Source organism: Megalops cyprinoides, chromosome 16, assembly GCF_013368585.1.
Source record: "Megalops cyprinoides isolate fMegCyp1 chromosome 16, fMegCyp1.pri, whole genome shotgun sequence".
NCBI classification, from domain to species: Eukaryota; Metazoa; Chordata; class Actinopteri; order Elopiformes; family Megalopidae; genus Megalops; species Megalops cyprinoides.
Window position 1 is genome coordinate 9,176,705 of NC_050598.1, and position 24,648 is coordinate 9,201,352.

The 24,648-nt window shown below is 42.3% G+C and overlaps 1 protein-coding gene and 3 non-coding genes across 4 annotated transcripts; 1 reads left to right on the forward strand and 3 right to left on the reverse strand.

Annotated features, from left to right (window-relative positions):
- Positions 1–1,490: 1,490 nt before the first annotated feature.
- lonrf1 (LON peptidase N-terminal domain and ring finger 1) lies at positions 1,491–17,803 on the forward strand. The gene is made up of 13 exons (XM_036549019.1): positions 1,491–1,800; positions 1,904–2,420; positions 7,093–7,211; positions 7,352–7,474; positions 7,813–7,992; positions 8,315–8,444; positions 8,987–9,062; positions 9,417–9,531; positions 9,631–9,752; positions 10,940–11,098; positions 11,224–11,386; positions 14,109–14,258; positions 14,521–17,803. Exons 2-13 carry the CDS (start codon positions 2,123–2,125, stop codon positions 14,668–14,670), a joined length of 1,785 nt encoding a protein of 594 aa, XP_036404912.1. The 5' UTR covers positions 1,491–1,800; positions 1,904–2,122; the 3' UTR covers positions 14,671–17,803.
- Positions 11,495–11,556, reverse strand: LOC118791703. Its single transcript, XR_005005563.1, has one exon. It is a non-coding gene; the product is annotated as a U7 small nuclear RNA (small nuclear RNA).
- Positions 12,083–12,136, reverse strand: LOC118791689. Its single transcript, XR_005005550.1, has one exon. It is a non-coding gene; the product is annotated as a U7 small nuclear RNA (small nuclear RNA).
- Positions 12,672–12,723, reverse strand: LOC118791704. The gene has a single exon (XR_005005564.1). It is a non-coding gene; the product is annotated as a U7 small nuclear RNA (small nuclear RNA).
- Positions 17,804–24,648: the final 6,845 nt, after the last annotated feature.

Genomic DNA, 24,648 nt, shown 5'->3' on the forward strand with positions numbered 1-24,648 from the left:
AAGTTTTGTAGGTGACAGGGAGTTTTATACACAAGAAAGATCTGTCTTTTTTAATGCTTGCTGGACAAACCTTGAAACTACCCCAAGTACCTCTGCCCAAGTTAATTTTGTAACTACTATGACTGTTACTTTGATTTTGCTCAAATGACACTTTACACAGAGCACTATTTCTCTGTCAATAAAGTCATGAAACACAAATGTCAAGCCCTGGAGGCTATCCATGTGTGATGCAGATACTGGAGGTACAAACAAATAAAAAAATTTGCATCACTTATAAAGTTAAATACTAGGATAGAGTAGGCAAATACATAAGGGAAAGAGCAGTGAACTGGGTGCTCTCATTAAACCATTGTCATTTCATCACATGTTTGTTATATAAACAGAAAATGAAAGACTCTTGACAGAAGACACCCAATGAATCACATGTGATGTGAAATTGTGACCTATAGTGCCCATGCTTTACTGGTGATATTTCTGTAAAGACAGGTTAAGGTCCATCTGCTCTGAATGTCAATGTGCATGCATTTATGAACTAGTATATAATACAGAGGGTAACATTCCATGAGGGTTATGTTTACTGAGAATCTTCTTGGGTAAATGTTGGTACATGGCTTGCTTTTTTAAAAAAAAAATCTCATAAAATAGTAATGAATAACCATTTAAGGCATTCATATAGCACAGCAGCAATACGTAGACAACATTAATCATTCATTTATAAAGACCTGATAAACGTAAACACATAATTGTTAGATCCATGGGTTTCAAGGGGACAGTATAGCTGTGGTCAGCATGAAGTTAAATAATTGGCATTAGTTTCTGTTTCACCTACATCAATTAAAAGGGAAATTAGTATTTAAACTAAGACAATCACGATTGGTGAATTGAAATCTACGATATCCACGAAATCTACCATATACTTGACACAAGTGCAATGTTTCATATTGATTTTATCAAAGAAGTTGCCACACGGGAAACTTTTAACGCACCATACACGGTTAAGATGACCTCGACTTTCGAAACATTTTCATTTCGTGAGTTTTAAATGCTGTTGGAGCCAGCACAAACACCTATAGCAACACAACACACTGAAGACCTAATGGCTGTTTTTGTTTTGAGCCAACCGTGTAGCCAACTGTCCATTAATTGTAACCTATACATCTTTAATCAGATTCTCATTTAAACGCGAGTTCGACGGTATTCAGTTTCACGTCATCTGTTTCTTGTTTTAAAATCCGTGGCTTGTATACGTTGGTAAATCGTACATCTATTAGTCCCGCTGTCAGATTAATTATTCGTGGGGAGTGGGGATGGTTTACTACTTCCACCCCCTCTTCTTTCAGCACCAGGCAGGGACAGCTTTTTTCACCGCTCGCTCAGCGGCGTTATGAAACGCAACACAGACTGTTTCACAACAGGGTGGAACGCCGAGCGCCGAGCCAATCGGAACAGCCGCTTTTACGTCACATGCTCTTTATTTATGTAATGTAATGGTGTTAGACAGTAACCTGGCTGTGCTTACCCTATGCGCCAGACCGTGTTATAGTTTTATTGTGGTCTTATTTAGAAAGAAACCAAGAAACAAATTACTGTATTCTAACATAGTAATATCAGTCCGGCGTTGATGGAGCTTGGCAGTGTTGACCCACACACGGCGAGCACGGTATTGGAACTGAAGCGGAGAGTACCTATCCAATATGAAAGGAATGAGATGCTAACGTTACACGTTTCAAACCTAAGACTAAGTTATGATTGACAATGGATAACATTCATGAATGGCCTAACGGGAACATTAAGAAAAAGGTTAGTTCCGAGAGAATTTCGCTTTAGGGTTGGCTTCTGGGCATGTTGATAGATGTCTTTGTTTATCTTAGATAACAATGAAGCTTCATTTTGTCCTCCCTAGTTTCTGAACCGAGTGTCTGCAGCCCTGCTCTCAGTATGCAGGAAGGATACTTTTGCACCATTATCTGCAATTAATGGGATGCATGTCAATGGAAATTTGGTCGGGTAAGACTGTTAATCAATAATATACTCTGAAGAAAGAAATATTTTTTCTGGTCTTGCTTTCACCTGAAAGCGGACAGCCCTGGACTGTGGAAATCATACCGGATAACCAGCGACAATGGATTTGCTGGAGTGCCCAATTTGCGAGTTCTTGATTTGCGAGCCGGTGACAGTGTCCTGTGGGCACTCGTTTTGCCGGCGGTGCGTGGGGACCCACATGCCCTTGAGATGTCCAGTCTGTAAGGAGAGGTTGAAACTGAGAGACGTGAAAAACATCAAAAACAACGTACTGCTATATAGTGTCCTTGAAAAGTGCTGCCCAGAGGAGGTAAAGCTGAGGAGCCTTTTACAGGAGCGACTTAAAGCCGGCGAGTTCACCCAGGCTTTTCGAATCGCGAGTGAAGGAATAGATCGCGGTAAGTGTGTGTATGTGTGTATGATTTTATGCCCGCAGCAAGTTAAGGAAGTCCTTATGCAACCCTCGGGTTGACAGGGCAAAGAATATATATCAGCCCCGCTCGCACAATTACGCAATTTTGTCATGGTAAGGTCTGACATGCACACAATCTTATGCAAATCTCTGCCTTTAATTACCTAGTGCAACAGTGGCTGAAAGCACAGAAGTCTCCATTTTAAACTGAACCCATGGCAAGAAAGGTACATTCCACAGTGTTCCGATATCCTCCATAAGTTTCGAGAAGCGGCCTCCCCTAGCTCACAGCATTTATGTTTGGCGGCTAGGTAAGACTAAGAAATGCAGTAGGGGTGAACGATACACTTGTATGAAGGCCTTGCTTCAGGGTATATGCGATTGAGGCCGTTGGCTCTAACTACAGAGAACACAAACCAGTAACGCACAATGAAGCAAAATCCTTTTTGGGGTGGACACGCCACACCGGTTTTTAGTCCCATAATGGGTCACCATTTCATAATAGGGTGAGTCATTTTTTTTTACTAGCAGCATTCCTGTTTTTTGTCCATTTTCGGCCGTTACCATACAGAACACAACATCACAAATCACCAGCCAAGCAGCACAGCTGCTTCCTTCAAATTATGTTGCCCACTTCTCTCCTGCTGTTTTTTTTCCCCTTTAACAGGAAACACTTGGCTGGAAGTAGCTTTAAGTTGCAAGCACATTGCAATGCTGAATGGTCATTTTTCATTTATTGCTGTCAGTCCTTAAGCTCAGCCTCTGAAACCCTACACTAGCATTAATTTCCTCTCACGCCAGAAATGTAACCGGTCATAAGGTGCAAGCTAGGTCACTTGTCTCATCAATGAATCTGCTCTCGGCTAAAGGATCCATTAACTCCATGTATTACTTCAGTGAGCACATGCTATTAGGAACATGATAAGACAGTGGTAAAGGGAAAATTATCAAATGTCATTGTTAATGTTGCACCGTAGTATATGGTGTAGCATTAGTCTAGTTTCTCCTGTTTAGCTAGGTCAACTGCTGGGGCCTTTGAGATTCCAGCTTCAACAAATTTGCATTTATGCTTTTGGGAAGTGCTCTTATTCAAACAGTTTAGACATGTAACCCTGTAGATACTGAATCATTGGTGCAACACTTGTAATACAAAGCTATTGCAAGTAATATTGTTTCAGTGTACGTTGTCTTAAGGTGCACAAACATATCATATGGCTCAAGTCTTTAAAAAGGTGTTACATTACTGTCATTTAGGAGATACTCTTATCCAGAGCAATTTACATAGGTTACAAATTTTTACATGTTATCCATTTATACAGCTGAACATTTACTAAGGCATTTCTGGGTTAAGTACCTTGCCCAAGGGTACAGCAGGAGCACCCCAGCAGGGAATTGAACCAGTAACCTTTCAGTTTTAAGCCCTGCACATTACCACTGTGCTACACTGCTGCCTTAAATGAGGGTCAGGTTCAAATCATTGCATCACCTCTCATGTTTTCTCTGATCTAGGTCAATATTTGGAGGAATGCACAGTTCATACCTACAGAATTAGCAGACACTTACCAGCCCTCAAAGGATAATATTGTCTATCCTATGCAAATCTGCTACATTTTACATGATCCTGCACAATGTTTTGTGTACATGTCTTTCAGTAATATCCAGAATTCTGGGACTTCCACCATCATTTGATGTGGATATTGTTTAGTGTTGTTTAGAGACTAAAAAAATCCCACCACTCTTTCGATGTGGTTTCCTATGAAATAGGTGCTGTGTTGCTCTTCATAGCGCTGGCCTGGTTGTGGGAAGGATTGGACTCCAGGGGCTTTGTAAGCTGTGTGGGGATGTGAGGGATCTGCAGAGAGAATGGAAACAGGGCAGATAAAAAGATGTCCAGCTCTGTTAAGAGCTGGCTAGCTATAACCGTGCAATGAGGTTCAGGCTGAGGTACCAGTTTGATAAAATCGATTCTGCAGCATTTTGCCAGTAAATCGCTTTGCAGCATCTCCGCAGTGCAGACTGTCATTTTTGTTTTCATACTCACCCATGACCTGGGTACTTTGTGCTCCTGAAAGAAAAACACCCAGGGCTAGATTATCTAACTTAAAACCATTACATATAACCTTATACTCCTTATATGTACTCCCCTTATATAATCCTGAACTCCGTTATGTGAAAGAGAGGTTGTGCTTAAAACCAAAGGAGTTGAGACAAGAGTTACATTTTCTTACCAAAAATGTGGAAAAAAATCTAAGAAATGTCTATTTTCCTAGAATGTTCAAAAGTTCCAGACCTCCCAGATGTGGAAAAGCTAACCAGATAGAGGAGAGCAACAGTACAGCCCTGGCAGAATAGTACTGGACTTCCTGCCAAGGAAGCAGCTGATATAATAACATATACTTGTGCATTTTATCTTAATTTCAGTTAAAGTATACCCTTTTAAGGGATATTTTGTTTGTTTGTTGTAGTTCACTGCATATGCTGTCATGTGCTTGTCATGCCAACGCAGTTTATTACATTGAGAAGCGGGAATGGAAACCCTCTCTCAGAAAGCTAAAAGACCTGACACATACTGATAGAGCTGTGCGTTCAGGGTGAAACATTGGCCTTCATTGAACAATGTCAGTGTGGTTGAACTGGTGATATGTCTGCAGTCAGAGACTCTCAGCATGCCACCCATATAGCAGGTGCTTGGCATAAATAGCAGGTCATAACTAGTTTATTAATATTCTTTATGCTCTCCTGGACTCTGGCCTACTGTGAGGGTAGAAAGGCTTGTGCATTAATTTATCCTCACTCTTGTTCAGAGCAACTCAAAAAGATGAAGTGTATATCAAAAAGAATAAGAACAGAGGTACAGAAGAGCCCGGTGTAGTTATTGAGTGCCAAGCTAAAAAAAAAAAACAATGCAAAAATAGAAGGAATACCAGTAATTGGCATGCGTACAGCACTTAGCAGTTAACCCGATGAAGAGCATAGCTACATAATACTGGCATGCACACAGGGCCAAGTAACAGTAAGGTTTCCCCTGGGTAAGGTCATTTGAGGGAAGGTTCAGCATTAGACCTTTAGAGTAAAGAAATATCTCACAGGGATTCCAACAGGCAACCTTTTATCTAAAGCTCAGTACTCTATACATTACTGCGTGGCACAAAACAGACATGGTACTTTAAATATATAGCATAAGAGCAACTAAACAGAACAGATAAAGTGGAATGGCACAACAGTTAAAATTATCATTGGTAACAGTTGTCCTTATACATCGTACTCATTTGAACATACAGCCTAGCATTGAAAGTATGACATGACTTTAAAACATATTGTTTATATAGTGCCAAACAGCCCTATACATTCTTAGCAAAGGTACAGGGAGTAGTACGCCTTGAGTCATATTGAGAACAATGTTCTGATGGAGGGGAATTACAGAATTAAGAATTCACTATGGGTGGAGCAGTCATATTCTGGGACTCTCTCGTGTGAAGCAGACCACATTAAAAGCTTCGTTCTCAGGGTTTTACCATCCAGTTAGCTCTGGTGGTTTATTCTCTTTTTTGTCCACTGCAGTAGCCTTACTACACCACTAATTATCTTATGCAACCTTCCGAATGTGAATCATTAGCCTTGGGGTGGGTCCCTTGTATAACTCCTAGTGGCCTGACAGGTCTCTGTAACAAGGTGCAGTCCCGGCTCAGTGGCTGAGAGACATGTTTGTGTTTTTTTTTTTCTTCTCCTGGCTGCGGGGACGTGTGCGACAGACTTGCGTGCTGTTTGCGGTGGCCTGGCCTCCCTGCCAGTGCCCGGCAGGAATGCTGGGACTTCAGAGAATGCCACTAGGCAGGAGTGAGGGCTAGCATGTTGCCGCGGAGTTGTAAGGCTGCCAACAGCGGGTTATGTCATCGCGTATTGTATAAGGGAGAGGGGGGTATGGGTTGTGTTCCTCTGCCGGCCGTTTCCGAATTTTTATCTGACGCGCTCAGCTGCCCAGACACAGTGCTGTCTGTGGTCAGTGCTAGTGAGCAGTGGATGCTTGTGAGCTCAGAATAGTGGAGACATGATGAACATCTGTGTCAGTTAAAATAATGGAACACCTATCTGCCAGTGAGTGCCTTTTTAACTTCATTTCATGTAACATAGTAACATAAGCTCTGTGCGCTTACATTTGCATGTTTGTCCTTTATCAGATGCTCTTACCTACAGCAACATGTAGACTGCTGGCCACAAATAATGGCTCCCGTAACCACAAGGATGCTACTAACAACATACAAACAAATGTCAGTGGCAAACCAGTGCTTATCTGGTTCGACACATAACTGTTACACCCCATACCTGACAGAAGGGTACCATACCAGCACAAGGTCAACAAATACCCTGACTACAAGTTCCACAGATACTGCATAGGAATTATAATAGTAATTATAATTAGTAACAATTAGAATTAGTAACAAAAAATGCATATTGGTTTCAAATCAGTTTGATCACGTGAAATGTCCTTGAATTTGGAATAAAGTTTATGTGATGGACAGTGAACTGTTGTTGCCCATAACTTTTAATTTTCTCCCTCTTTAATTGTCTCTTCTTCTTGCTCCATGTCTCACCCTGCTGTCCCCCCTGCCAACACACACACACACACACACACACACACACACACACATACACACTAGCTCCCGAGGATGTGAGCCTGAAAGTGTGGCGGGCAGACGCCTGCGTGGGACTGCGGCGCTTCTCCGACGCCCTTCAGGATCTGGACGACCTGTGCCGGGAGCGACCCATGTGGTCCGAGGTGAGGGTGCGGGGGAGTGGGGGCAGGATGAGGTTTAACATTGAACATGTTTAACATTGAACAGCCATCGTCTGTTCTACAGTAGAACATCTAGAACTGGTTTGCAAACAGTTCTCTGTTTTCACCCCTGTCATGTCCAGGGTTTCTACCGAAAAGGGAATGTAATGCTGGAGATGGGAAGACAAGCAGACGCCCTTTTCCAGTACCATCGCTGCCTCAAACTGCAGGCGGACTTCATCCCGGCCAAGAACCAGATCAAAACGGTGAGCTTTGCGGATCGCGCCTGGGCAAAAGACTTAGGTAGGCCAAACCCACATGGAAATGGCCACAAATGGAGCAAAAATTATCAAAAAGGAAAGGAAAATTTGTATTGTGTGAAAAAAACTATTGAATGCAATTAAAAACAGAAAATGTGCATTGTGCACATTATAAAAGCCAACCAATCTGCTGCCGTCACATCCTCCATTGGCCTTGTTGGTTTGTTCTAAAGTGCTCACAGTGTCACACAACACGGTGCTGACCGAAAGATGCTGGAAGGCTGCCAGAATTGCTTCTTGTCGGATAGCTTGCTCATTAGTAATGTTTTTGTTGTGACACCAAGATCCTAGAAGTGGACGGGGTGACGATGCCAGAGGACACGGCCAGGCTGCTGCAGGTAGTCTGGGAGTACCTGCGTGACCCCTGTCCCATCACCAGCTCGGTAGGACCCTCTCAGGGGGATGGCCCGAGACTGGCCCGGGACGAGGAAGTGGACGGAGATGGCCAAGGGGACACGGTGCAGGTGACATGTTTAACTTTGTGCCTCTGACATAGATGTCTTTTTTAAGTGTTTATGAAACCAGGATTGTAACTAAAAGGTTGCAGTTTTGATTCTGAGAAGAGGTTCTGCTATTATACCCTTTAGCATTAGCCTCAATGGCTCCAGTAAATCGGCTGTATAAAGGGATAAGCTGTAGACATGTGAGTCCCAGGTAGCGGTGTCTTCTAAGCAAATAAATAATGTAATATGCCATTTCAAGGACTGTCCCACAGCCAAATATAAGAGCTGTTGGGATTCCGAAAGTGAATCCTCCTCCCTGACAGCCCCCTCCTGTCCCCCTCAGGGCTCGTGTGAGGCGAAACACGCCACCAGCGCGGAGTGCTGCCTCAGTCTGTGCCAGGCCGTGTCCTTCCTCCCCACGGGCGAGGAGGACGAGGAGCTGATGATGAGGAAGGAGGAAGGGCAGAGGAGGGGTACGGCACACGCCTTCCGCAGACGCTGCAGAGGAAGAGCGTAGTTGGAACACGCTCGCAAGCACACTCGTACACGTGCATCCTCTAAACCCAAGGCTGCTCTGAGAGTAGCATTAACTGCAACATGAAAACATGCACATCGCTGGAGTTAAAATGAAATCACACTACAGAAATCGCTGTAAAACTTAGCTTAGACAACACAATACTCCGGGCATAGGATGTCGTTTTCACCAAAATGCAACATTTAAAGAGTCGGTGCTATTTGTCACAACGATGCAAAGGTCATCATAGTATTGTGGGGAAATGCGTTGATTGTGTGTAGTAAGAATGTTCTCTAGTGTGACTGCTTTCAAGTGCTAGATTGTCATCATTGTGACAATCATCCATTTTCATTGTGACAGGGTCTGAACACAGACAGATTTTTACACTAGCATACATGCATCTGGACTCATATACTGAATGCTGATTTGAAATGCTTACATACTTGTTTTTTTATATATATGTAACATCTTTAACTGTGAATCTTTTTTGTTGTCCCATAGGAAGAGGTTGTCAGGACAGAGAGATGTCCCTCAATGTGCTCACAGTTTCGGACTTTGAGTGTCCCCTGTGCATAAGGTGGGTTAAAAATCACAAGATCACCACTGAGACAAGTGTGGTGACATCACTGTGGTAGTGCCACTGTGTGATTTTTTTTTTTGCTGCTTCTCACGCAATGCTGTGGGCACTCTGTTTCTGTTAGTAAAGGCAAAGTGGTGCTTGCCTTTCGGTCGCGATATACCTGCCTGACCGCCTGGCTGTACTGTGTCCTGTCTCTGTGGCCTCACCTGCATCGTTCCGGTTTGAAGCTTGTGGCGGGTGTAATTGCTCTGTGCTGCAAGGGTGGTACGTGCCATAGCTGCAAATGACCATAGACGTTTACAAACGAACTGTGGTAATTATGCCATGTCTGTGTTGCGTCTGTTGCGTTAGGTTGTTCTTCGAGCCGGTCACCACCCCTTGCGGCCACACCTTCTGCAAGAGCTGCATCGAGAGGAGCCTGGACCACAACCTCCGCTGCCCGCTCTGCAAACAGCCGCTCCACGAGGTGCGTATCCAGCGGCCTTCCCTCTGTACACCTCGGTCGCCCTCCTCACGCGACTTGCTGACCTCACGGCTACTACCCCTTCCTCTTCCCCTCCGCCAGTACCTCAAGAACAGGAAGTACAACCTGACCGTGCTGCTGCAGGAGATCATGTCCCGCCTCTTCCCCCAGCAGCTGGAGGAGAGGAAGCAGGTGCATGAGGCCGAGATTGCTGAGCTGTCCAAGTACGTGCCTGTCACCGCGGTCATAAACGAAAGGGCTCCAGTCATGGATCTCTGCCCGTGTTTTAAACAATTGAGAGATTTTTGAAATACGGTTATTTCCAAACATTTGCTCACTGGAGTGTTGTTTTAACTGCCCTGAGAGTAACTGAGGATAAGTATATGAACACTGACGGTGATGTCACAGTTGTACTGTGTTATTAAAAATCACCATAAAGAGATGGATGTGCATGTGTTCAGTGTGTGAAACAGGAATATTTCTTTTATATGAAAAATATCATTTTGAAGGAAAAATAACATTTGAGGATAATGTTAACTTCCCATGCAAATTGAAACTGTTTTAGCCAGTTCCAACAGCTGAATGTCATTTTATTCATTTTTTATTCATTTCAGAAACATCCATTCATTTTACAAGTTAGCATGTCTGTTCTCAGCTGTACATACTCTAAAAGGCATGGAAATAAACAGATAACATTAGCATAATAAAACAATTTTCTGTAACTAAAACCATCAGATTTGTTCACAAGAGACTGAAGAAAGCAATGGTGTGGAACATGTAAAAATCAAAGGTTGTTGCAATAACTTCATTAACTGTAACAAATGTGTACCCCACACCACAGAAGGTTAAAGCTGGCTTTGTAAAGTGGGATGTGAATGCTGTAACTTGCAGTTGCTGAGGTGGGCTCTCTCTGATGTGAAATGTGAGCTAAAAGCTAGCCCTTTTATTTCCTGATGTCGAAGGGACATGATTTATCTGAATACAAGTGGCGTGGTTCCCCGTGGGTTTTACTAACCTTCTTAAGGCTGAGATCCTTTAAGCCATAAAATGCTTAAAGACAACTTTTGGTCTTAAATTAAATTTCCCAGGCTTAAGTGCTACTTTGTGCCACACTTGTAAATTTGGGCCCTGAAATTCCTTAAACATTAAACTACATTACAGTCACTACAGTTTCTGTGTCCCCAGCCCTCCCATCACTGCAGTTCAAACACTTAGACGTACTTTAATTTACATTTATAAGAAAACTCTTGCAATTTAAATTACATACCATTTTTCATTATGTTTTCTTTGGTACAGTACTCCCATCTCCACCTCTACGTGTTTTGCACAGAATTATAAGTACTTGATTGTATGATGTATTTCTCATGTATGCTCTGCACCTGGTGATCCTGGTGTCCTCTTTGTCCCACAGCCTGACTAAGGACATCCCGATATTCGTGTGCACTGTGGCATACCCAGGCGTCTCCTGCCCGCTGCACATCTTCGAGCCTCGATACCGTCTGATGATGCGCCGTTGCATGGAGACGGGCACCAAGAAGTTCGGGATGTGCACCTATGAGCCGGGAAAAGGGTGCGGCCCCTCCCCTTCCTGTTTCAAGCAGTCACGTCCAAACAGAGAAGGAATTTGTACCTGTAACGATCCACGCATAATGTTTGCCTGTGTGTGTGTGGGTGCGGCGGTGCCCTGTCTTTTAGGTTCGCAGATTATGGCTGCATGCTGGAGATTTTGGGGCTGGACCTCCTGCCCGATGGCCGGTCTTACGTTGACACAGTCGGGGGAAGCCGCTTCCGAGTGCTAAAGAGAAGCCAGCGGGATGGCTACCACACCGCTGACATTGAATACTTAGAAGACCAGAAGGTGAGGTAGCATCATAGCTGCAGTGAAAGAAATAGTTGTCGTGGTGACCTAATACCATATATAAACATTGCATGACTGTTCTGAGCATCTTATTTTTAAACCAAAAAGGGGGGCTTCCTCTATTCCTATGTGAGGAAGCCTACTAGACAAATACTAAAAGAGCAAAACTCCATTGAATTTAGTGTAAGGCAAATTAACTTCCCATTTTAGCCTCATGATGTTTCGATCAGAGTTGCCTGACAACAGCAGTGTTGCAGAAAATGGGTGTGTCTTATGCAAATCACCTTATGTATCCTTAAACGTTTAGACATCTTCTCATGCAATCAAGTTATATTCACAGAGATACATCCATATTCAATCTTTAAATAAAAACATACATTATTGCAGCGTTTCTCAAACCTCTCCTGGCGGCCCACTGTCCTGCGTATCTTCTGTCTATCCTTGCTGCTTGATTAAATCAGGTGTGCTCAGCTAATCAAAAGTGCCACTGATGAGTTCAGTCAGGTAGGTAGAGCAAGGATAGACAGAAGATATGCAGGACAGTGGGCCGCCAGGAGTAGGTTTGAGAAACACTGCATTATTGTTTTGCTTAAAGCAAACCCCTATTGTAATAACTACATTTTTGAGCACATCCTTTGTTACTTCATATGCATATTACAGCAGATAAAATGAAACATTCTTATTTTCAACTACCAAAGGGGCTTCCTCTATGAGGAAACCTACTGGACAAATAGAAAAAGAGCAAAACTTCCATTAAGGCACATGAAAGCAAAGTTAAGTTCCCATTTTACTCTCTAGATATTTCAATCAGAGTTGGCAATGCCTGCGTGCCAGTTAGTGGGTGTGTCTTATGCAAATTTCAACTTTAAATGCTAAAATCCTTGTAAAACTTGTGTCCTTAAATTTGTACACATGGATTTCTGACCAGAAAAGGGATTTACATAATATCTGAAGCTCTACTTCATAAATGCTAAAGAGCAAAATTCAGTTTAATAGGCTGATAAGCAGATTGTAGTTATAAGCTCTCACTCACACACACACAGGGTTACCATGTATGTCTTACCGTGTTACCGTTGTCTTACACAACAATGAGCATTCATAGCCACGTACGTGAAATTGCATTGTTACATGGGGGAAAACATTATGACACAAGTGACATAATCCCATATCTGTGGAGAAAAGCCCTGTTAAATCCTTTGTGCTTTTGTTTCTGTCTAAGACACTGGTTAACTTCCAGACATCACTCATAAGAAATTATATCTTTTTCTTATTTTCAACCTTGACAGGGGGCTTCCTAATAGGAAACCTACTTGACAAATACTAAAAGAGCAAAACTTCCATTGATGACCTGCCATGCAAACATATGTTCCCATTTAACACACATCATGTTTCGGTCAGGGTAGGTAAACAATAGCTGTGTTGCATAAAGTGGGTGTTTCTTATGCAAATCAGTGCCACAGGAACCAGTATTTGATCGGGTTGGTCGTGTTGGTGATGTAACAGTCACAGGTAACATGACAGAACAGCTATCTTTAGTAGTCATCAACAATGTTGAGCATTCATACATAATGAAGTCAAACCCTCATGACACTGTTTTTGTATTCAGTGAAAAGTATTACAACAGAACATGCATGAATGCCTCATCTTATAAAGATATATTGTAAGGCGGGGACAAGTACCTGAATATATGGGTTTCATAAGGAATGGAAAGACTGAGTGCTGTGTTCTGGCATTTGTTGAGTCAGAGGTAGAATGCGAGGACCTGCAGAACTCGCCCAGCCACGTAGAACACAGAGGAGCAGCTGCTGTGGTCATTTTGTTTTGGGGGATATTCGAAAGAGACATCATCAGTCATGGTCACAAGATCCGAGTCTCTCTCTCTCCGAGGGGTGATAAATCATTACCCACCTCAATATTTTAATAAGTAAAACAACTGCTTCGGGTATCGTCTTTCCTATTGCCGCACACGCCGCAAAATGACTCTTCCAGGCCTTGCGCGGCGCCTCACACCTACAGCATACAAAGATTAAAGGGGTGAAGTAGGGCAAGAATCCAGCAAACTGAGTCTGTCAGGGCCTGAGCAGTCAGGGTACTTCAAGGATTATACATTATTTTGATGCACGATTAGTTCAGGTTTGTGGTTTTGGCACCATCTGAAAGGGGAACTCAGCTGAAAAAGTCATGCTGTTCTTTACCTATAAAACAGATGGCATTGTCGTACTCTCTCATGTCATGCTGTGGGTGAGCCTCGGATCACTTTCACCAGGGTCAGTTTAAAATGGGAAGCAGGGGAGAAATAATGACTTGTTCAAACATAAAGAATAGCATAACATGGGATTGTATTTGTGCGCTCCTTTAAAAAGAAATTACATTTTGAGGTGAATGCACTTAGTCTTCAGCGACCTCTGCACTTTAAGGACACTGTACTGGCTGATGAGTGTCCTAGAAGCCTCCGCTTGGCATTTGACCCAGAAAAGAGAGAATGACCTTTAGCAGTGGGCTCAGTCCTGAAGTGGAGACATACCTCCTGTGAGCTGAATCTGGAACACACTAGGGGGCGAATGCCAAGTTAACGTTACCCCAGCCAGCTGGCTGCGAGGGTTTGGCGGCAGAGAAGGGGGCGGTTGATAGGTTAAAGGCCCACATTTGGTTTTGTTGACAGTCTGGCACCGTCAGCTCAGGTGACTCACGTTTTCCTGTCGCTCGTGTTCTCCCTGTGAAGGTGGAGGGGGCGGAGCTGGAAGTGCTGCAGCGCCTCCATGACAGCGTGTACCAGCAGGCGCGGGAGTGGTACCACCGGCTCAACGGCCGCATCCAGGACCAGATCAGCCGACAGTACGGGCCCATGCCTGACGTGGAGAACGACATTCAGGTGAGACCGCTGCCCTTGGCTGAACCAAGAGGAGCTCCCGATAACCTGTTTTGTAACAGAGTTCCTGAGACGTGTCAAGACAAACTTTGCACTTGAAGATAGTGAAGTGAAAGTTAGAGAGCTGGGGAGAGAGAGTGAACGAACGTGTCTCCCTGCCACCTCTCACCGTCCCTCTCTTATCTCTGTCTGTTTCTCTGCATCCCTCTCTCCTCATATGTCTTGCCCCTCCCTCTCTCTCCCTCCCTCTATGGCTCCAATGAAGGCGTCCACTGACGGGCCTGTGTGGTGTTGGTGGCTGCTGTCGGTTCTGCAGCTGGACCCAGCCTACCAGACCACCGTCCTGTCCCTGACCTCCCTGAAAGACCGGCTGGGGCACCTGCGGATCGTGCTGGAGTACTTCTCCCAGAGCTAGAGCTCACCTGGGCCTGTAGGGTGGAGTGGATGGCGGGGGGCCGTCCTGACAGAGCCATGGCCATGCGGTCTACTGCTCACACGCACACACACGCACACACAAGTAGCCTCTGACACACGTACCACTGACAGGCATACTCTACCCCTATAATCTTTTTAGTGGTGGGTTCTTTATTTTTTTGGCTCAGATGGTTATGTGTCTATGGGTCTATATACAGGTAACAGAAATTTATTGTCAGTGTACATGAATACCAGTCTTTTCTCCCTGCAGGGAGTAGTGTAATGAGCTCCTTATTTCTGGTGTATATTATTGTTTGTGTTATGATTGATATTACTGCCATCCGTTGTTTATGATGAAATGCAAAGGCGTCCCTTTTTTTGCATAGAAAAAAATTATGCTACATTGGCCTCTTTTGGTTTCTCTTTTTCTGTATTAGAAGGACAGTTATTGATGTGGTTGAATATTTTGTGGGTGGATTCAGTGAGAGAGAGAGCATTACTGGTAAAAATGTATGCAGTACAATTTGAATACAGGCTTCTCGCCCAGACAGGCAGGCCTGGGTGTTGTGTTTCTCTTGACATACACTGACAGGGGCTAGTGTAATTGTACTGAGCCTGGGGACAGTGTGTTGGCATTTTCATGGGAGGCAGATGGTTAGGGCGTCCTGGCCTGATGGCACCCGCTTGCCATGCCCAAAAGTGAGTGCCACTCTACCCCTGGACAGGCAGTCTCTGCCATGCCACAGAATTGCCTTTGGACCCCTGTATGTCCAGCATCTCTGCCACCAGTACTGGTAGCTTGGCATCACAGGCATTTCTCTTTTGGGAATGTTTCGGATTTGGGAAGCGATACACATGTATTTCCTTTCTCTTACTTAATTTTTATTGCAGCAATCCTTGGAACATGTGCCCAGGGAGATTGCATACTAACTCACTACACATAAAAACTTGAAACTGGGTGAAGAGCAAATAAGATGATAAATATATTTTACTACATTGATTGTGCCATAGATACTTGTGTGTTGAAAGGAGCCACCTGCAAAACCTGTTTGATTTTTTTTTTTCAAATACTCACATTTTGTATGCTGGATTTTGAATGAACATGGGCTACAGTGGTCTACATACCATTTTGAAGACACAGTCTCAGAAAGGTGGACTCGGTGTTTCTAAGGCCCCGCCTTCATTTGGGCCGTTTGCAATGCGCTTTCTCTTCTGAGCAGCAAAGCTGAGCCTGTCTTATATAACCTTAAGGCTTTGTGGTGTAAGAGAGAACACAAAAATGAAACAGATATGAGGACAAACTGCAGTGCGGTTGGATTGAATGTAGGATTCTGCCGCATTGAGTAGGTAATATAGATTTAATAATTTCAAATGGAATGGCTTACGGGCGCTTGGGAGGAAGATGCATAAAGATGCACAGATTTGTTCCTCTAAGTGAAAGGTGACAGCAAAGGGCTCGGGGCCAGAGCCTTTTGGTCACATTTTTAATACAGCTTTAAATGATGGGGATTTTTACTAAACCTTTCAATGACAATATGTCATTAGGAGGTTGCTGTGCCCTTGAAGATGAAAGTGGCCAGTTTAACTGAAGTTGAGTTTGTATGTTGTTAATTAACACCACACGCACGTCTTAACTTGCAATGTGCTTATGGAAATGCAGTGGGCCTCTTTTTATTTCAAGAAATGGAACTTTTTAGTTAACCAATGCAAAATGATTACAGAAACATAAAAAAGTTTGTCGGTACAGATTTTAAGAGGGCATAATTGATTGACAGGACTGATTGAGTGCATTTTTGACACATCACATCTCAGGAAGGAGCCATTTAATGCAGTCACTTATGTTACTGATAATCGCTCAGCGCTAATTAATCAACTTCATTTGTAACTCTTCCCTCACACTTCTAATAAATCCAATAAGAAATTCAACAGACGACAACATATTTTTGGTCTTGGGTTTTGGTTACCTTGAAACAAAATATAAATGTCAAATATAAAGTAATAAATGTACTTTTGCTGAAATGTCACATATACTACAACCACGCCAAAAATATCTGGTTCCAAAAGATGTTTGTCTCTCATGTCCCTTTGAAACAGTTTAGTTTTATCTTGCCAACAACATGTGTAGAATTGTACTATTCACACATATTGCTGTTGAAATTGTAAAGAAACGTTTGTAATTCTTTTTTACTGTTATGATTTGATAAATGTGAAACACATTTTTTTTTTCAGTTAGTCTGTGAACTATAGGTGGAGAAATAACCCTTTACACACAGCACATGTCTGAATGTGCACCACACATGAGAACACAGAAAAGGCCTTTGGAATTTCCTGGAGCAAAGCTGTCCCCTGTGGAGAGTAGAAGCCACTCATTTTTAAGGTCTTTTAAGGCTGTTTTTAAGGTCATACAGGCCTGTCAAATGTAGTTGCTTTTTCTGTGTGGCCTCATATAAATCATGGGTGTACTGGAGACTTGGATTTTAAGAAGTCAACTTCTTTTTTTAATTATATATGTATTTTTTGCACAGCGACTATCATTTATTTGCATGTCTTGTTTTTTTTATGTTCTGGAACAATCTCTTGATTATTTGTCTGTGTATATGCGTGTCAAACAGGAACAATTTCACTGAATTTGAATAATCTGTGGTGTTTAATTGGTCATGTTCATGAGGACTATTTCTTTCCCTGGTAAATATAACAGGGCACAGCAATTCACACATGTAACCATTTTTTTTCCATTTTTTTCTCAGCTGCAAAATTTACAATCCATTACAAGACAGGGTAAGCAACCCTGGACCTGGATAACCCCTAATTTCCTCTGTTTCCAAACTCATACAAGTGTCATTAAACCCCTGTGTTACAGGGGTTTAATGAGTAAGCTAAACTGGATTGCAGTTCTTCAGTACAAAGGTTGTCCAGCCATGCAGTAGGTCATTATGCTGTTGTGGAAGGAGTTGCACTCCAGTCACTAACAATGAAGATCATGGTTTCAGTCAGCAGTCAGGTGAATATGTCCATATATTCCTTGAATACTCTGGGGAATTGCTGAAGGTTGCAAAGGTGCATTGCTTGTAATAATTAAAAATGTCTGAGCAAAGGCCTTGTACAAATTATGTAATGACATCGAATAAATGTGTTCCCAGTAGCACTGGATGATGTTATTTTGTGTATCATTATACATGGCAAAATACTTTGTTTTTAAACTGTGAACTATTACTTTGCTTTCCTGTGTGCTTTTTAAATTCAGGATCTTATGTGAAACAGGAAACAAATGATTTGTGATTTCAGATTCCAAGGCTAAAATGAAAGATGATAAGGCTTAATAAATTACTCAAAGAATAAAAGCAACAATAATACTGAGTATAATGGAGGAGATAGAAGGAGCATACACTACTCTGAACAGTACACTGTATGTAGCCCCAGACAGACCCACCATGAAGACAGCTGATTCACAGGAACACATAGAGCTATCCTGCCTACAGTGGAAGCACAACAGTATATTTAAACAAAATATTATCTCTTGTCTCAGACCTCAGAAAGTGCTGGGTAGTTAATTTTTTCCACACAGACATGTCAGGCTTTGAACAGTAAAAGGTATAAATGAAATGTTTATATGAGAAAAAAGGTAATAAGGAATTTAGGCCTATGATTGTGAGGATTGGACTACAATGACTACATTATCTTTCAACCTAATAACATTTCCACAGCAGTGTAAGTGATGCTGATTGATAGATTAGTAATGTGGTTGTAGCATGGTGTCTGTGCCACTCTTAAAGCATATATATATATGCTGATTTAAGAGTGATTAAAAAAGGACACATTTTCATTGTGTAAGTTGAGCAGTAGGAATGTATTTCTTTCTTGTTCCAAAGGAAAAAACCTAAACACTTGTCACTCACATCCATCCATAACTTACGCAGTTACTATGGTCACAAACAGACAAAGATGAAAGAGCCGTCACCTACAGCAACTTCCTCTACCTAGCAGTGGAGGAAATGATGCCTCCCCTGCATGATGGTAAACCTGATAAAAAGCTGAGCGAGTTTTTTGTAGAGTGCATATATCTGCCACCATGTGGCAGCCACAAAATCTGAGTTTCTTCTTGGTCCCAAAAGGAGGAGTTTCATCCAAGAAAGTCATATAAATGCACAACAGAGGATCACATAACCTCTGGCCCCCTTCCGACCTCACCCACCTCCCCACCCACCAGTAATGGAGATTTCATGAACTACATGACGTAAAATATCCTCTAGATGGCAGTATGCACCAATGAATGGGAGATCTCTACTGCTCAATATATCCCAGAAATGGAAGGAGTGAAAAATGAAAATCACAATATAATAGGCACAAGGCTCACTAAATACAGATAAACAATAAGTCACAACCTGTAGACAAATGAGTTCTCTGAAGGTAAAGTATAGACTACACTGTCTCTAAAGGGTGCTCTACTATAGATGTACCCAATGGGGTTTAGGGGGGTGGATCCCCTTTTTAGACCTGATCATTATACTTCCTTAACCCTTTCTATACATACACAGAGTACAAGTACCAGGTCGCTCAGTGAATCTGCACGAGTCACTTCCCGCATTAATGTAGCATCATAGAGGTATAATCTGTGTCCTGGGTCATGGTATGTAACCCTCGGTGATACAGGTTTGCATCTGATGACTCTTCTGTATAGCATTTGCTTGTTTTCAGATCGCATGCAGTTATGTGCATGTGACGGTCAGGACTCATATTCTGAACATACTACTGTTATATCACTCATTGACATCAGTAATTTGCTGATAATGGAAAGGCTTGTAGACTGGGAGGGATGAAAATCATCACTGTTTGTGGTAGTTCCAAAGTTCCAAATGATAGAGCCACCACACAAAACTGTAGGGTCAGGATATTAGAGGCCTGGCTCTAGATGTATTTTCATTCAGGTCTGTGGATGTGTAAACCAAAGTGTCATTTCTTCAGAGTGGCACTGCTATCTTCTCAGAACACTCAGCGTGGTTGGAAGACAAAATCAATAGATGGATAACCAGAGGGGTGGAGGATGGCAGCTCTCGCCCCGAGTCTGACCAGCTGCAGGAACAGTAGGGATAGAAAAAAAACACCGCTTTTCTGAGGGTGATGAAATCTATGGCGTTGCGTGGCGCCAAGAGCTTTTGTAAAGCAGCTGCATCATTTTTGCAATCCAACCTGAAAGCTGAATAGTCCAGCATTAATATGTGAGACACTGTTTTAGACAACTGCACCTCCGAGAGAAATTAGTGCGCTATTGCTGGAAAGACAGAATATTTGTATCATCTCTAACTGGTCAATTCTTAACACCTTTAATGTGTTGTGATTCGGTCTCAGTGAATAATGTACGATTGATCCCGCCGAGTGTCTGAGGGATGAAGCAAGAACTAGGCCAGCTGCTTTCTAAGGCAAGGGCTGCGGACACCCTCAGACCTAAATCAGACGATGAGTGAACATACATCTCTGCTGGCATCAGCTGAAATATTAATGGCAAAACTCGCTCTCCCCTGAATAATCTGCTTTTGAGAGGGGCAGGGCAGTGGAGGCCAGTCAGTGCTGACTGATGCTGTGTGCCAGAGGAGCCTGGCTTCCTGCATCTGAATGATCCAAAACTGCATCAGGTGTTGTTCCACTGCTGATGTGCGTAAAGCTGAGGACACGTCGAAGATCCACATTAATTGCTTGGTTCAGTCCCGTTCTTAGTGGCAAAGCGCACTTTTTCAAGAAACCAAAACAAGAAGCACTCCGTTATAGTATTCCAGAGGGATTATGTTCCTATCTCTACTGAGGCATGTGAGTTTCAGAGCTTGGATCTGAGTACATTTGTTTGTGTTGCTCCTGAGCTATTAGTTTTTTGAAGTTTCAGCTTTGGTAAAGACCATTTGCAGCCATGGAAGGCTATCATTTTGGTTTCTGTGATGGGCCTGAATGTGCGTCACTCTGGTCTCTCAGGAGCCAGCTGGCCTCTGGTTGCCTGTGTAATCTCTTTATCTGCTATGGAGCAGAGCCCTGGCAGACCCCTCCCTTCGCATGCATTTGCCCAACCATGTTATTTTCCTTTGCTTTTTTTTTTTTTTTCATTTTTACCTCATTCACAGAAAGAGACTGTCATTACATGGCATCATATTGCGCTTTCATAATGAGGAAAACCTGCCATTAGTGAGGATAAAGCCACAGTATTCACACATCTCTTTGTGCTCTTTTGTAGCTTCTCAGGTAATTTTTGGTTCGGAATGAATGCCAATAATTACAGTGGCTGCTCGCGGGGAGTAGGGCAGTAGGTTCCTACCCTACTCCCACTGAATGTTCAACCCCACAAAGCAGCAAAACAAAGATGACAAAATGAATGTATCACACCTGCATTTCCACACAGCTGATTCAACTGGCCAGCTACACCTGAGGCAAGCCGGAGGTATATGTCGTGCGAATCACTCCAGGCTGACAGTATGTTGGCCAATCCCAAGGAGGCCAGTAGGCTTGCCCCAGGACCAGGTGTGTCAAGAGGAGGAATGTATTTAACGGGGTTGAACATTATAGCTATATGGCTCACTCTTGTTCAGGCCTCATCCACAGCTCAGGCTGGTACATCCGGCCATTTCATCTTTCTTCCTCTATGGCTCTGTCTGCACCCTGTCCCGACTATAGAGAGACAGCTCTCCGGCACACACTGTGCCGCCGGAAGGTCATTTTTCATTGGCCGTCGGGCAGGTCTTCTTGTACACTGGGTTGGGTGTGCATCGCTGCACACAATTCTTGCTGAAATGTTCTGGCTTTCCAGAGATTGAACTGCAGCTTGTAGGTACTCACAAGAGCAATCACTGTGGCTTGTAAGCATCTGACACACCAACACAGAAGTGGCTGGCCTAACCAAGAAGCAGAACTCACCGGTGTCACAAGTGCCTTGGTAAAAATATTTTTTAAATATCTGATTATTTCATTACAATGTTACTTGTTTTTTTAGTATCCACTCATGTATTTGCAAGTGAAATCGGTTTTATTTTACTCTTGACATCATGGGAAAGTGTAGGAATCACCATGTTGCATACACTGCAGTTGTGCTCATGTGTCAGGTGATGACAGGGAGAACCTGAATTCTCCTTACTCAAGAGTGCCCTCATGTGTATCTACATTGTAACAGAATTTTCATATATAGGAGTCAACAATAATCATCAGCATTAATCTAATTGGCAATGGATGGGATTTTTTTTTCCTCCATACTCTAGCCTCTGTACCTTCATACTTTCCTTAGTATGCTTTTTTTTCTTAATACACGCTACAAGACCTCTGCAGCCAAAGTTTGATTTCAAATTTCTATGCCAAGTTTCGACACTAATTGTACCAAAGTTGTAGTCCACTTGTATGGGCTATTACAGGGTGTAAATTGGGATGAATATTGTATACAGCACTGTGGGCTCAACTAGCTGGCTTCACAGCTCCCCCATTCTTTGAGTGCAAACTAGACTAAGCACAGTTCATATGGTTTTACCATAGGAAGCAATTTACCACAATCAAACCCCCAGTCTGATAAGTTGTATTATGCAACACCCTGTTGTGAAACTTAATCTCCCAGGCATTCAAATTCAAAATCGAATACAGCTGCTAAGTGTTATACATGACAAAAGATACTTGAAAACACCACCAGAAATCCAAAATGACAAAGCAAGTGATCAAATATACCAGCAGGGTGGGAAAATTAAGTTTGTTAGCTTTAAATCAGGAGGATTTGGACAAAGATAGGCAGCTATCAGTTTTAATATGTGGATGACAAATCAAATGTAAGTTTAAAAATTAGAAAAAATATATAGATCTAGCTAGTGAACTATAACCACATAACCATTTTTACCAGTCTCAACCAGTTTACTTCTCTTTGAGAAATGCATAATTATGACAATTTTAACATTGACATTAATCTTTCAGTAAAAGCTTAATTATTTCAATTACAGACACATGTCTTCTGTCTGTGAAAGAGACGTGATCACATCACAAGAAATACATTTTACCAACCTATTACTATGTTACTGAGGCTGGCAAATCTTGTCAAAACTAAAAAAAAAAAACTTGGCTTTCATTTTCATTGAAAAATGGTTCTGACTGATCTGGCCAATCTTATATTTAATGCCAATTTAATTTAATCCAACCATGCAATCAGGGAAGTGTGGGAATTGGTTGTAGAAGTGCAGTCTGAATTTGTGTGACCCTGTCTGGAGGGTCATTTGCAGAAAGCTTGTGAAGGAGCAAGAGCTCAGGATATGGTGGGACTTAAAGATCAGGAGGTTACTAGGATTTCAGACTAAAATGGCTGAATGCCTATGGTTTTAGTTTTGTTTTTATGTGTTTGCCCTTTTTCTGTGAGGCAGCAATATTTTCACAACAGCTGACAACCCCAGGAGGCAGATAATAGCATGCAAAAGGAAAAAATGAGCTGTTTTTAAATGTCCTGTTTTAATGAAAGGGATGAAACTGTGATTATATTGAATTATTCAGCTACAGCTGTGAAAATGACTGAACGTTGATATGTGTGTGTATATTCAGGTATACATGTGGAACAATGGTACAACAAGTGTATGAGGATGCAGTCAATATGACCTCATGGAGAGCAAAACTGACTACCAATGGGGAAGTACCCTGCAGAATAGCTCTTTGGCTCTTATCCAGAGTGACTTACATAGCCTATGCTTTTTACATCAGCAATTTCTATAGCTGGATATTTATTAAAGTACCTTGTATGTACGTCAGTAGTGTACCATATTGGTACATTTATTGTTAATTGTGTCTACATTCTACATGAATCTAAACCACTGTGAAAAATGATCATGCTAATTATTCCTGACAAACACATTCTCACATATGTCAACACCTTTGAGAGGTTTTACCCATTCATGTCATATTTAACACACTTATCAGACATGACCTGTAGATGTTTGCAAACAGATGGTTTGGGCTCTTGGTCCAAGCTACACCAAGCTGGGCACAATATGTTAAACATTATGCCCGTCCCTAGATTCATTAATTGGATGTGATTAAAGTTCTAAACAAGACTTTGGTGTAATGTAGTTTTTTCCAGTATTCATTCATTCAGCTGCTTCATCATAGATGGTTTCTTAAATTGTGGTGTCCACAGCTCAAAGGGATCTTGCTGGAAACCCTTGAGATTATCAGCAACATCTAGTTGTATTTCCTTTTAGCCTTTCACCTAGATCATCCATAAAGAATAAGCTTTGAGATGAAGGATCCCTTGTGTCGACCTCACCTACAGTAAAAAGAGCAATCAGTATAACAGCAACCACCAACCACTGGACTCTAAGTACTGCTGATGTTTATGTTGGGTAAATATTTTTTTCTCAGTGCGTGTCAAGGTTAAACATGTTTCAGAATGTGGTAGAAAGGAGAGACCACCAGCTGACCACAAATTTCCTGAGTCATTCAAAAACAAATTCCATTTGTAAACTACACCACTGACCTTTTCACCTTCCCAGCTCTTCCCAATATGGAAGCATGCTCACCATGGAAAAGCCTGAAAAATACTGCAAACATCAAATATCTTGAGATCCCAGGTCTTTTATGGAGGGATATTGATTAGTACTGCCAAGGGCACTCTAGCAGAGTACATCATATATGGCCGAAATACCTGTGTTTCTACAAAGTATTTGCACAGGATTTAAAATCACAAATTATCAACAGCAACTTGCGATCAATTATATTACATTACATTACATTACATCATTTAGCAGATGCTCTTACCCAGAGAGACTTCCAGATAAGTGCATCACTGTGCTAAGAGTAGTTACCGCAAAGTAGTACAAGAGGTCAGTAAGATAAGTTAAGTGCTAAGCTAGTGTAGCTTCCTTTTTTTGAAAATAGGGATAGATAGGATAGATAGAGATAGACAGAGAGGAAGGTATTATATCTTATTTTGAGGTGGCTGAGAATTCACATCGAAAGAGCATTAAAAATGCAATGCAAGTCAAGA

Coding starts and splice junctions, on each gene's coding strand:
- lonrf1 (XM_036549019.1), top strand. CDS start 2,123: ATGGATTTGCTGGAGTGCCCAATTTGCGAGTTCTTGATTTGCGAGCCG. Junction 9,532..9,630: donor GCAAACAGCCGCTCCACGAG/GTGCGTATCCAG, acceptor CCCCTCCGCCAG/TACCTCAAGAACAGGAAGTA. Junction 11,099..11,223: donor ACCTATGAGCCGGGAAAAGG/GTGCGGCCCCTC, acceptor CCTGTCTTTTAG/GTTCGCAGATTATGGCTGCA.